Below are 12894 nucleotides of genomic sequence, written 5' to 3'. Positions count from 1 at the left end.
ATAATTATAGAGGGCGCTACTTCATTTTGGTTAACAAGTTTGTGTTGCACTGCTTATTATATTATTAAGCCTCGGCCCTACCCAAATTTATTCACAAACATAAACAACTGAACATTTTGTTTTATCGACTCACCCATTGTAGGTCTACGTTTATGCCATTGTTGTGGGGCGCCGGGCCCACCACCGTGACCGTGGCGGTGCCCCCCGACCGAGGAACAGCCATTGAAAACTCCTTTGAGCTGTGCGAGAGCATTGATATGATCTATGATCTATGATTATTTTTATCTGCTTCATTAAGAGACAGTACTTTGTACTTTCAGTGTAGGCTAGAGGTTTTTAATAGTTGGTCAAATTTATGAACGAATCGAAATCTAAATTCAAACCGCCCACATTGCTATGTGGTGATCTATTTCATATTCCAAACCTTTCATTTAAAACGTCTTTGAGATTAAGAATGTGGGGCTTCTGAAGCTGCTGGTGAAAATAATATCTTAGCATGATCGATCATCGACGAACTTTTTTTTAACCGCTAAGGTTGATGGATCAGGCATTATGAATATGTAGGCCTACTAAAACTTTAGTATTTTGAAGCTGGTAAATCCAAATGTGATCGGAGACGACATTTTTTTAAAAACCTTTCATTCAAAAACGTCTGAAACCAATGTATTATTAGGAACATGGGTTTTCTGATGCTTCTGGCTTTTGGCATGAGAGACACAAAACTAAATGTCAAACCGCACAGATTGCTATGAGTTTAATATTATCCACGAAGAAATGTGGGGCTTCTGGAGCTGGCAGTAAAATCTTAGCGTGATTAGAGACGCCCGTTTTTCAAACCGCTCAGTTTTTTTGATCTGAGATTAATTATGAAGTGCCCCTAGAAGAAAATGTGCCCCCTTGTGTGCCGCCCCCCCCCCCCCCCCCCGTAAGCATGTACATTTATATATAGTACACGCCGCTGGTTCTGTGTTGATATTATGCTTTGAGACGTGTATATGCAGAGGTAGCGCTCGCTGAAAGAGACTGGGACATTAAAGACATTGAACAACTGCATCATGCCATTCTTCAAAGCAATCCGAATCTGCTGAGTCTGCTGATGGGTATGCCCATTGCCGGCCCTCCCATTCATTGAGAGAGCATTAGCAAACTTTCTTGTCAATTGGATCTGGACAGTGCATGAATTAAGCTGATGGACTATTTATAGGGGGCCTGACTTCCAATTATTTCTAGTGTACACAAAACCGGCAATTCAAGGTGATTGAATTGAAGGGCTTACTACGATGCCACTTTTTTTTGTTAAAAATGTCAATTAATTAAATCAGTTGTGACCTTTCAAGACTTTCTCTAGGCCATGGAAGATTGTCCTTCGGTTGAACCATGGAGGTAGAATTCTACCTCCATGGTTGAACAATCAACAGTGATGGTTCCAAAGGCTTTTAATAGAGCGACAGCACCGTACGGAACTACGATGATAGGTGGTGGGGGGGGGGGGGGCTAGGTGGGTTGAACTCTGACGCAAACAACTTTAGGCGACCTGAATTTCCAATTTGTATCAGAAACATTTAAACTCCAAGACCGATAAAAATGGAAAGCATGTTTACGACAGCTTAAAATGAAAGAATAAATATGATTTATAGGTCCATTGCCTTGCCCCCCCCCCCCGTGCTTAGTGTGGTATAATGTTTTAGTTGAACAGTTACAGTTAAGACTTTTTCTAAATAGGCCTATTTTTTATAGATGTTTTCCGTTTTTTTTTTTTCTTAATTCTTTTGTGTGCGACCCCCCGCAGTTGTGTTTTGACAAGCTAATAGCACGTGCGTTGTATACGTGCTTAGGGCTTCAAACGAGAGAACGGGGCCTGAAGCCGAATCCATAGCCGAAGCCGTGGATTCGAAGGGCCCTATAGTTCCGCTGTCTGAACGCACGGCCAACTATCATTGGGTGCGTTCGTTTAGCTTCCCTGGGTCGACCCCGGTGTGTGGCGGTTTTTTTTTCCAGGACGAACGTGTGCAGATAATTACCCACGTTCGTCCTGGAAAAAACACCACACACCGGGGTCGACCCAGGGAAGCTAAACGAACGCACCCAAATTGGCCGCCCCGCCCAGTGTCGTGCCTTCGTCGCGGCATCGTGTTACATGCATCGACCTATTCACGTAGTGTGAAAGTTCACACAAGGTGCACCTGTAAACCGGTTTCCTTTTGAAGCGACTCTAGCGTCAGTCTGCTTTGGATGTTGGATAGAGCAAGGGATAGATTAACATTGAACAACGGAGGGACCCACAAAAATGGCGGATAAAATAATAGTTCTCATCACTGGCTGTTCATCGGGGATTGGACTGGCCACAGCGGAGCTTCTCGGCAAGGATTCTGACCGTCGCTTCAGGGTCTACGCTACCATGCGAGACCTGCTCGACAAAAACAAGGGGCCGTTGGAGTCTGCCGTCGGCGGGGAAGGTGCTGGGATTCTTGGCGAGACGCTCTTCATACGGGAGCTGGACGTGAGCAAAGACGGGGACCAACAGGGTGCGGTGGATGCGATAATTGCAAAAGAGGGTCGCATTGATGTATTGGGTAAGTTAGTATCCTAAAAACACAAGGAAGAATAATCACCAATAGGAACCGAGAGCGTTTACCTCAGATTCAAATTTTTCAGCATAAAAACTAAATCCTTTTTACGTAAACACATTACATAGCTTAAGTTACTACCGAATTCTGACCAAAAAGTTGTTATTGCCCTAAATTTTAGGAGAGATTACCAAACGTAAAACTTAAAATAAAAGTTAAACAAACAAACAAATATAGGCCTATACACAAAGCATAACCATAACATATCAACAATTTAATCTTCTGATATTTCAACCGGTGCAAAAAAAGTGCAAATCCTCAAAATTTACCCACTTTGAATTTCATAGTTGAATTGAAATGGTTCCAATATTGTCCAAAATCAAATAAAAGAGTTTGATAACCGTATCCACACTCAAAGACCAAGATAGGAAATTATCAAAATTTACATCCGGGCAAGATATTTAGTTCTTGGAAAAAGGTAGGAACAATTAGGGCTGGAGTTCAGGGCCTGACCTACAATGTACACCGTGTATTTGTCCATGGGCAAACAAGTTGGAAGAATATTATGCCCACATGTTATGTCGTATAATTAAGAATGGGCTGGCCATGTTTTTTTAAGGCACTGTGCACTATTGGTAATTAGCCTACTCAAAATATTTGTAAGCATAAAAAGCAACTGAACGAGCAATAAAGAGCTGTTCAGTATAAAACATTGTGAGAAAATGCACCCTCTGAAGTAATGTAGTTTTTGAGAAAGAAGAACTTTCTCACCCCCCCAAAAACGGATTGAATTCATTGAATTTCTTTCAAACACCTGAAAGCACACAACTTTCTCGACAAGGGTGTTTTTTCTTCCATTATTCTCTCGCAACTTAGACGACCAATAATTGAGTCAAACATCACACAGGTTTGTTTTGTTGTGCACATGTTTAGATACACCAAGTGAGAAGACAGGTCTTTCACAGTTACCAATAGTGTCCAAACAGTGTCTTTAAATCTTCGTGGTTTGACTGTATAAGGAGTTGTCCCTGAGCAGCCCATATTTTTCTATTATGACAAGATCGTGACCCCTATTATTTTAAGTATCACATTGCATGGCCCTTTATTCCTCCCTGCTGCTATTTTCTGTCCATTATTTTTTGCACTTGTATCTCATTACGGTTTCCCCAACTTTATTAAAACTTCGCTAGCTCATTCTCAATTCAGAGTTTAGACTACGGCATATAAGTAGCGTCCCGTGTGTGTTTAAAGACAGTGGACACTATTGGTAATTGTCAAAGACCAGTCTTTTCACTTGGAGTCTCTCAACATAATATGCATAAAATAACCAACCTGTGAAAATTTGAGCTCGATTGGTCGTCGGAGTTGCGAGATAATTATGAAAGAAAAAAACACTCTTTTCACACGAAGTTGTGTGCTTTCAGATGGTTGATTTCGAGACCTCAAATTCTAAACTTGAGGTCTCGAAATCAAATTCGTGTAAAATTACTTACTTTCTCGAAAACTACATCACTTCAGAGGGAGCCGTTTTTCACAGTGTTTTATACTATCAACCTCTCCCCATTACTAGTCACCAAGTAAGGTTTTATGCTGATAATTATTTTGAGTAATTACCAATAGTGTCCACTGCCTTTAAAGGATATGTGCATTTGGTTATGACTCTGAAAATTAATAGCAACACAAACTTACTTGTTAAGAAGCACAGCAGCTTAAGATACGGCATTTAAAGAATATTTACTTCAAAGTACAGCGGTTATGGAAAAAAAAGATACTTTATCCACAATAAAGTAGAATATGAGAAGTGTTATTCTCAGATTGTGTATTCCAATTGCAGGTTATTTTTCATGCGTGGACATAACCTCTCCAGATTTTCGTCAGTATCTCAAAAACGCTACCACATTTTGAAATGATATTGTCACAGGTTAGTTTTATAGTAAGCATCTTATCTAGGGGTTTGAATTAAACAGAGGACTCCAACAAATGTGTATACAACCATGATGTTTATAATAACTGTCAGTGTTTTTCTGAGTATTCAAGTGTCTGTTTTACAAAGGGACAAGTACTTCCCGCCATTATGCAATTGCTGATTCATTTCCAATAGAACAACCGTGTGGCTAAATGTCGGTGTTTGACCTCGATCTCACAAAGTGCGTGAACAAAACAACTTCCTTTTCCAGTTCGTTTACCTTACACAGCTTCAATGTCAACGAGTTGTGACCTGATTTAGTTGTAGCGTTCAAGCATTAAGAAAACAAATATGTTATACACATACTTATGAGGAGCCACCCGATGTCCTCATATATGGAGGTCCCACATGGGCCCCACATATGTTTACCAATTTTGGCCCTGCTGATCCTTCAACAGAGGTTCATATTATATGGCCCATATTATAGATAAGCCCATATAACCCATATAACCCATTATGTCCCCATGGGTCCTATATATGGGTCCCTTATGGGCCTCGTTTTGTGTAACAAAACGGTCCCATAATATGGTGTTGAAACCAGTCATGGGTGGAAACCCGTGTGGGCCCAACTGGATCCTGCACCCAAGATTCATGGGCCCCATATGGGTTGGCCCAGATAACCCTTTCGGATACATCTGGGATTTAATTTGTAGAAAACAATATTTTATACACACGTAGGATAAGCAATTATTGCTCAAGACGATTGCCCCCGATTTTTTCCTCTCCTGTTTTTTCCCCAAGTCAACAATGCTGAGATTCATTCACATTCAATAGTACGTTTATCTTTATTAACATGAGATAACTGGTGTGAGTTGCCAAAGAAAAAAGCCGTAGTCATCTCTTGTTTCTGTTTTTGTTTTCCAAGTCAACAATGCTGGGATCAACTCGTGGGATTCGACTGACACACCATCGATAGAGACATGCCAGGAGGTATTTGATGTCAATTTCTGGGGAGTGTCTCGTATGATGAGAGCTGTACTGCCCTCTATGAAGGAAAGACGATCTGGAAGAATCATCAACACCACCAGTATATACACTCTCGTATGTGAGTATTTTTGTCCACCAACCACAGGTCTCTACGCAGGAGAACCAATCAGAGCAGGGACTGACTCTACACTGAAACCTCTGAACCCATTTAATCCTGGAAAGCGCCCCTTATGTTTTTTTAACGCGCAGTTGAGGCTCAGTGAGTGCAGTCACAATGGGGTTTTGTGCATAATAATTTAGTTCAGAAATATGAAAAGTCAATTTTTGATATGCCTTTTCTAACTTTTTTTGTTTAACCTTACAAAAACTTTATAGTGACAGCAACCACCAAGACACGCATGCACTTATGGGCTAACTAGCTTTATTTTCCTAACCCCAGGCTAAATTGGGCGCCAAAGTCCGCAATTCCACTTTGACGTGTTGACAGATGCCCCAGTACAGGATAAACTGAAACAGCAGGTCCAGTGGATTTTTTCCCCCAGATGTGGCAGATGAAAAACCAATTGGTCACTGAGAGCTCTCGCTTAAATAGGCCCACATCTCTCCTACTCTTTGGTTTCCTGACGATGAATAGCTAGAGCAAGCTAGTTGAAACGTGGAGACAAATATTAAGAACGTATCAACAGAAAACGTAGGTCTAGTTTTATCATTGACTTGGACTTTTCTTGGGTTTTCTTTTAAAAGGTCCTCCATTCCAAGCCTACTACACGGCCAGTAAGTTCGCGGTTGACGGCATGACCCAGTCGATGGCCCCGCTGCTGAAGCTCTACAACATCTGGTAAGGAAACGTAAAATTGTCATTCAAAAGTTGAGTTGGTCAATCAACAGGTCGAGTTGACTTGGCCATTTAGGGTCGAGTTGGATAGGTTATTCCAGAGGTCGAGATATCTTGGTCATTCAAGAGGTCGAGTTGACTTGGTCACTCAAGAGGTCGAGTTGTTTTGGTTTAATTTTCAGGAGGTCGAGTTTACTTGGTCATTCAAGAGGTCGAATTGACTTGGACATTCAAGAGGGCGAGTTGACTTGGACATTCAAGAGGTCGAGTTGACTTGGTCATTCAAGAGGTCGAGTTGTTAAAATGGGCTAAAGGAGGGACTTATGGGATATCTGTCAGTCGTCGACTACTGACAGATATCCCATAAGTCCCTCCTTTAGCCCATTTCTTCCGGTTCCAGGGGTGGGAAACAACAAAGGTCGTTCAGGTACTCTCCCCTCTCTCCACTTTGCTTCAAAATAGCTGATTATGCCGGGATTGGGGTAGGTTTCTCTCGGTTTTGTAGCCAGGATTGGGTAAAAGGGTGTCCAAATTTGCTGAAAAAAAAATAAAAACTGGGTGTCCAATGTTCACTTACAATACATTTTTACATGTAATATGATGATAAAGCAGGGTATCCACATTTAAAACGGAGTGTCCAAAAGACGCCCAGACACCCTCTGGCAAACCCTCCCTCCCTATGTGCGTTTTAAAACAGGATGTCCTAAAAGACGCCCAGACACCCCCTGGTAAAACGCTCCCTCCTTGGGTGCGTGTTAAAACAGGATGTCCAAAAAGACGCCCAGACACCCCTCTGGCAAACACTTATAGTTCCCTATACTTGGGTGCGTTTTCGCGCGGTCGTAACTCCAATAACTTAAGTTTCGGTTGAACTTACCATTGGTTGTTCACTGACAATTGACCGAAACAGTTGTGGTTGAAGCCACGACAACGCACCCCCGTTCTTATGTAGCCCTTAACTCCTCCACCACTGTCTATGGAACATAGACATCACTTTGCCCCCGATTTTCTCTCTTCTCTCCTTTCACTCCAGACATCTTCTTACTCTCTTCGCTCTTCTACTGGTAAATCCCTTTCAGTTCACAAAACCCATAAACTTGCAGGTGACAGGGCATTTTCAATTGCTGCTCCCCGACTGTGGAATTCTCTACCTACCCTAACCAGAAGCTCAAACAGTGTCCCAGCCTTCAAACGTGCTCTCAAAACCCACCTTTTTGCCTCTTCGTAGCTGGTCGTCTTTATCTTTGTTCTGTCTTTTCCCTTTTCTTTCTTTCTCAGCGACTTGTATCCTTTGGCAATTTGGCGCTTTATAAATACTGTTATTATTAAGACGGTTACATGTCTTATTCGTATGCACTTATTCTTGTGGTCTCTCCATAATTTCAGGGCCATCCTTGTTCAGCCTGGCATAGTCCTCACCGAGATGACCAAAGGTCTGGAAAATCCCATAGAATTCGTGACCAACACACCAAAGATGGCGGGCTTCGATAGCGTGGCTACAGAAGCATTCGTATACAACGCGACCCGTGAGCCGGTACAGAAAATGGTCGGTGCAGTACAGGTACCAGACCAAGTTGCAAGCGTAATCAAGGAGGCTGTGCTTTGTGAGAAGCCAAAGCTTTGGTATCGTTCCAGTGAATTCGTGGAGCAGGTGGCAGCAAGCAAGCTGGTTCAGCCGGAGGGAGACGGTATCTACGATTTGCTCTCTCCGAAACAATAATTATCTGTTTAAAAACTTTACATTGAGCTATCGCGCAGTCAGCTACTGACTACCATGGTATTAAAACAAAATTGACTCATTAACGGTACGGGCAAAAATCACGATTTTTTTTTAAAGATCCCTTATGGAACATAGCAGGATAACACTTTTACCAGCATAATTTAAAATGGCAATATTCAAACTATAACTCTGAGGTCTCGAAATCAAATTCGTTAAAAATTACTTCTTTCTCGAAAACTACATTACTTCAGAGGGAGCCGTTTCTCACAATGTTTTATACTATCAACAGCCCCCCGTTACTCGTAGTACCAAGAAAGGTTTAATGCTAATAAATATTTTGAGTAAATACAAAAAGTGTCTAACTGCCTTGAACTCTCTTTAACGGTAATGTGTACCTTTGGATTTGGGAACCGTTCAATAGTTTTGATTTTGTATAAATGTAGATATACACAATTAAACTTACAAGTGGAAATTGCATTACATAAGGTGGTCACGCTTTCGAGATATCGTAAAAAGTCCGGAGCGAATATTATTTCCACCCAGGAAGAATTTATAGGACTAAACAACCGGAGAAGCTTAACCGAGGAAACGCTTTTTTTACTCAAATTTGTTTGGATAAAAAGTTATATCTAATTCCACAATCGTAGTGAAAATGTCTCTCAAAATGCATTATACTTTCCAAAGCTGCTATACTTCTAACATGTACGTTTTGATTGCCTTTATTTTCATAGTCATTACCAAACTCAAACCGTTTTACTTCTATTTTGACATTGTTGACATTGAAAGTCGTGGAATTTTATGAGGATTTTCTTAAAAGATGTGTTTCTTGTATTCCAAAACCACGATTCCAGTGTTCAGGTCACACATGCCATTTAGCCAAACTTATTGACAAACTGCATATGTATAATCATTGTGCGAGTTTAATATACAAGTTGTAGAATAAATAAACACGACAAAATTATAACTGAAATATTTTGTTCAATTTTGTTCAATTTTGTTTCTTGTATTCCAAAACCACGATTCCAGTTTTCAAGTCACACATGCCATTTAGCCAAACTTATTAACAAACTGCATATGTAGGTATATAGTCATTGTGCGAGTTTAATATACAAGTTGTAAAATAAATAAACACGACAAATTTATAATTGAAATATTTTGTTCAATGTAAAATCGTGTACTATCCCCAAACTCATAGGCGCCCCAACAAGCGCCCTCTTTTGAATCCTCCTCCTTCAGCCCATGTTTTTCCCCATGACGAACGTGTGCAGATAATTACACACGTTCGTCCTGGAACAAAAAACCGCCACACACCAGGGTCGACCCAGGGAAGCTAAACGAACGCACCCATAGTCATGTGAGACATTTTTCTGTACATCAAAAATGCCACCGTCGTTGTGCTTTTCAATGGCTGTTTTTTTCCCTTCTAATCGATTCAAATAAGGGAATCCTTAAAAAGGCATCAGGAATCATTTTTAGTATGGCAATTCTGTACTATACAGAATCAAATTGCGGACACCATTTCCCTTTGACACCGGGGAAACTGTCAACCAGAATTTTTTTGTTTTTGTATACAAATTATGTTTTAGTCTAATCTTAATAAACAAAAATGCATTATGACAGTGAGTCATAATTCTTACCTGCATGAAAATGGAGTAGTCCGATCGTGCCTCCGAAAGCAAAACTTGTAGATGCCATTCTCAGATTTAATCTTGCCGAAACAACGAGTAAATGAAGATGTCCCGCTTTCATCCCGTCTTATGGCGAACTGCACACATAGCTGTCAGAGAGTAAAACATAGGAACAATTAGCTCACTTAATGGCTGCGTTTGATTAGCTTCCCCTGGTCGACCCTGGTGTATTCATCGGAGTGAGCCGCTGACACTAATCGAACGCAACTTCACCTAGCATTGACACCAAACCAAACCATCTTTCATTGTCATTACGTCAGAAACTGTTCGTGGATTCACAACAAGAACGTAAAATAATAAAACTTCAATGTTAAACTGCAACGTTAGCAATTGTTACAAACACCAAGTGATACAACATTTTTAGGTTTCTGTGTTTTGTACAGTATGTGAGTTTTTATTCTTTTTATTATAGCAAGGTATGTGAGTTTTTTTACTCTTGCCTTTCCCAGGACGTCCTCTGCTTGCTATAACTATTATTTTACTTGTCCTTAGGATATATACAAAATAAAATATAAAATAAAATCATTTAAATAAAAGTACCAGTCTTCTAAAAAATATGCGTCAAACCAATGCAAAATTAATGTCCCACTGAAATACAAACAAAATGGTGGCCGTTGAGAAAGTTTTTCGAAGTGACGTCATGCACCTCGATCAGCCCCAAGCACTGATATCTCACAACTCCACAAGCTCGCCACCATGGGGCTGACCCGTGTGAGCCCCCACGAATGGCGTCAAAGCTAGTCGAAAGCAACGAGGACCGACCTGAGGAACGCACCAACTATTCAAGGTTTGCGTAGGCCTTGGTTACATAGCTTCTAAAACGTATTCGGTATAAGTCTAACTTTGGGCTTTATTGCTAGGGAGAGCGCGAACGCAGTCCCCACTATCAGAAATTGTACTCTTGAGTTCCCCACATTTGGGGGAATCACAAAGGTCAGCCCAGGCCGAGTGTGCTATGGCCGGGCCTCGCCTTGGGAGAACTGCCTGAGTGATCACGGTATCTCCTGAGCCAGGTAAGTATGAGATGAGAGGAGCCATTATGACGATGGTGGGGCAGTCAGTAACGCCATACCCATGGTGGGATAGGGATGCTCACCCAAGCGAGAAATAAAATCGTTTAGTAGACGTTTTGGACACCTCTTGAAGGGGTCATCAGGCCACGCAAGACCGGATCTGGCTAAATTCTGACCCGGATGTGTGTTATAGTCATATGAGCTCATTTTAACTACTTCCACCACTTGGTGGCGCGCTTTAATTTTTTTCATAATATTATTGTTTTTGCAGTTCAAAAAACAAGTACATACTTGGTAAAATTTAGATTACAAATTTTAACACAAGACTAGTTCCAATCTGCCAGCCAATTGTAAGGTTCATTCCAACACACACCATAGCCCAGCATGATGACTGAACATGTACAAACATACATAATGCGAATATCCAATATCCAATATTCGCGCACTGTTTTTTTTTCTTCATGTTATTTTTGTAATATTGATTAGGTTACATGCACACCGTTATTCGCTGTTGAGTAGAGCGGTAAACATGACTGTGTCTCATCAATAGTAGGGCCTGCATTTCCACACTGCAAATGAATAACAATAGGGAACCGTATATATGGACCATGGACATTTTGGGTCAGAGCTGTTCATTGGCTCTGAGACAGTCAACCGACCGACGTACGTCAATACATTAAAGAACACGTTCGTCAACAATTCTTTTGAATTTCCGCACTTGGACGCGCGAAAACCATTTGACTGCAAAGGGCAAAGATCCGCCTTTTAAAATAGGTTCGATTCAACTTGCTTCAAACGGCTCTAACTTTGGGTTTATTGCGAGGGAGAGCGCGAACGCAGTCCCCACTATCAGAAACTATACTCTTGAGTTCCCCACATTTGGGGGAATCACAAAGGTCAGCCCAGGCCGTGGTGTGCTATGGTCGGGCCTTGCCTTGGGAGAACCGCCTGAGTGATCACGGTATCTCCTGAGCCAGGTAAGTATGAGATGAGAGGAGCCATTATGACGATGGTGGGGCAGTCAGTAACGCCATACCCATGGTGGGATAGTGATGCTCACCCAAGCGAGAAATAAAATCGTTTAGTAGACGTTTTGGACATCTCTTGAAGGGGTCAGGATCTGGTTCAGTTCTGACTCGAAAGTGTTTTATAGACATAGACCACGGCCCTTTTCGAATCCACGGCTTCGGCTTTGAATTCGGCTTCAGGCTTTGTTCTCTAGTCTGAAGCCCTGAGCAAAGTACGCGCATTAGAAAGGTTTGGCTGCACGTTCCGCCGCGAGCAACGTCAGAAACGGTGTCGTTAAAATCTCACGTTTTTACCATACGCGAAATTATCATTTTTCACGTTAGGTACGTACGTGCGCACAGACGTTATACGTTAGCCCAAAGTGGTGACGTCACCTAGAAACAACACCATTTTTTTGACGTTCACGTTCTCCAGAAGACGATCAGAGCATATTGATCAAAACGTCGAGTTGAAACCAACGGTTCTCTTCAGAATCACCCCAACTCATTAGAGATAGTCATTACTTGTTACCGCAAACCTTTCTATATCGTATTTCCACCATGCACAGTTTCAAATCCTACCTACTCGCTAATGTCAAAACAACCGTGGGGCCAAGCTAGCCTGGACCGAATCCGGAGCCGAAGCCGTTGTTTCGAAACTGTATTCAGGGGTTTGTATTATTTTTGGAAAATGACTGCATCACAAAATTGAGTTCGATCGAGGAGTTTCTCTTTCTTTAAAACAGTACCCTTTCGTTCCACCGTTATACAAACAACTGAATACCAGTACGGAACGAATTTGATGCAGATTTCTCCATTTGTTCGACATTATTTGAAAGCAAGCATGTAGATACAATAAAAGTATGATTGTCAATAACTTTACATGACGAGCACTTCACCCAGATTAACACAAAGAAAAGATGGGTTTAAAGGCGGTATGACTAAGATTTATAACACCGAGTCGGAGGTTAATATTGGGTGCGTTCGATTAGCTTCCCTGGGTCGACCCCGCGGTGTGCTCACTCGGGTGAGCTCCTGACAAGAGCTAAATCGAACGAGCACACTCGCCCTCTCGTGGTGTTGCCATGCACATCAGGTCACCCCCCCCCCCCCCCCAAGTGACCCACTCCACAAGCAGGGCACTGCGGGCTGACCCGGGTGAGCCCCTGAA

General features: G+C 41.7%; 1 protein-coding gene and 2 non-coding genes across 3 annotated transcripts; 1 reads left to right on the top strand and 2 right to left on the bottom strand.

Moving 5' to 3' along the window:
* The first annotated feature begins 2104 nt into the window (after positions 1–2104).
* Positions 2105–8276, top strand: LOC117298241 (retinol dehydrogenase 8-like). The gene is made up of 4 exons (XM_033781378.1): positions 2105–2573; positions 5399–5578; positions 6205–6298; positions 7682–8276. The coding sequence occupies exons 1-4, from the start codon at positions 2288–2290 to the stop codon at positions 8013–8015; spliced, it is 894 nt and encodes a 297-aa protein (XP_033637269.1). The 5' UTR covers positions 2105–2287; the 3' UTR covers positions 8016–8276.
* Positions 8277–10559: 2283 nt separating this feature from the next.
* LOC117299029 lies at positions 10560–10724 on the bottom strand. The gene has a single exon (XR_004520030.1). It is a non-coding gene; the product is annotated as a U1 spliceosomal RNA (small nuclear RNA).
* An 812-nt stretch (positions 10725–11536) lies between these two features.
* Positions 11537–11701, bottom strand: LOC117299028. The gene has a single exon (XR_004520029.1). It is a non-coding gene; the product is annotated as a U1 spliceosomal RNA (small nuclear RNA).
* Positions 11702–12894: the final 1193 nt, after the last annotated feature.

This window comes from Asterias rubens, chromosome 13 (genome assembly GCF_902459465.1).
Source record: "Asterias rubens chromosome 13, eAstRub1.3, whole genome shotgun sequence".
In the NCBI taxonomy this organism is placed as follows: domain Eukaryota; kingdom Metazoa; phylum Echinodermata; class Asteroidea; order Forcipulatida; family Asteriidae; genus Asterias; species Asterias rubens.
The sequence above is the reverse complement of the archived record's forward strand: the minus strand, read 5'-3'. Positions and strand labels throughout refer to the sequence as shown.

Coding starts and splice junctions, on each gene's coding strand:
- LOC117298241 (XM_033781378.1), top strand. CDS start 2,288: ATGGCGGATAAAATAATAGTTCTCATCACTGGCTGTTCATCGGGGATT. Junction 2,574..5,398: donor GGGTCGCATTGATGTATTGG/GTAAGTTAGTAT, acceptor TTGTTTTCCAAG/TCAACAATGCTGGGATCAAC. Junction 6,299..7,681: donor CTGAAGCTCTACAACATCTG/GTAAGGAAACGT, acceptor CCATAATTTCAG/GGCCATCCTTGTTCAGCCTG.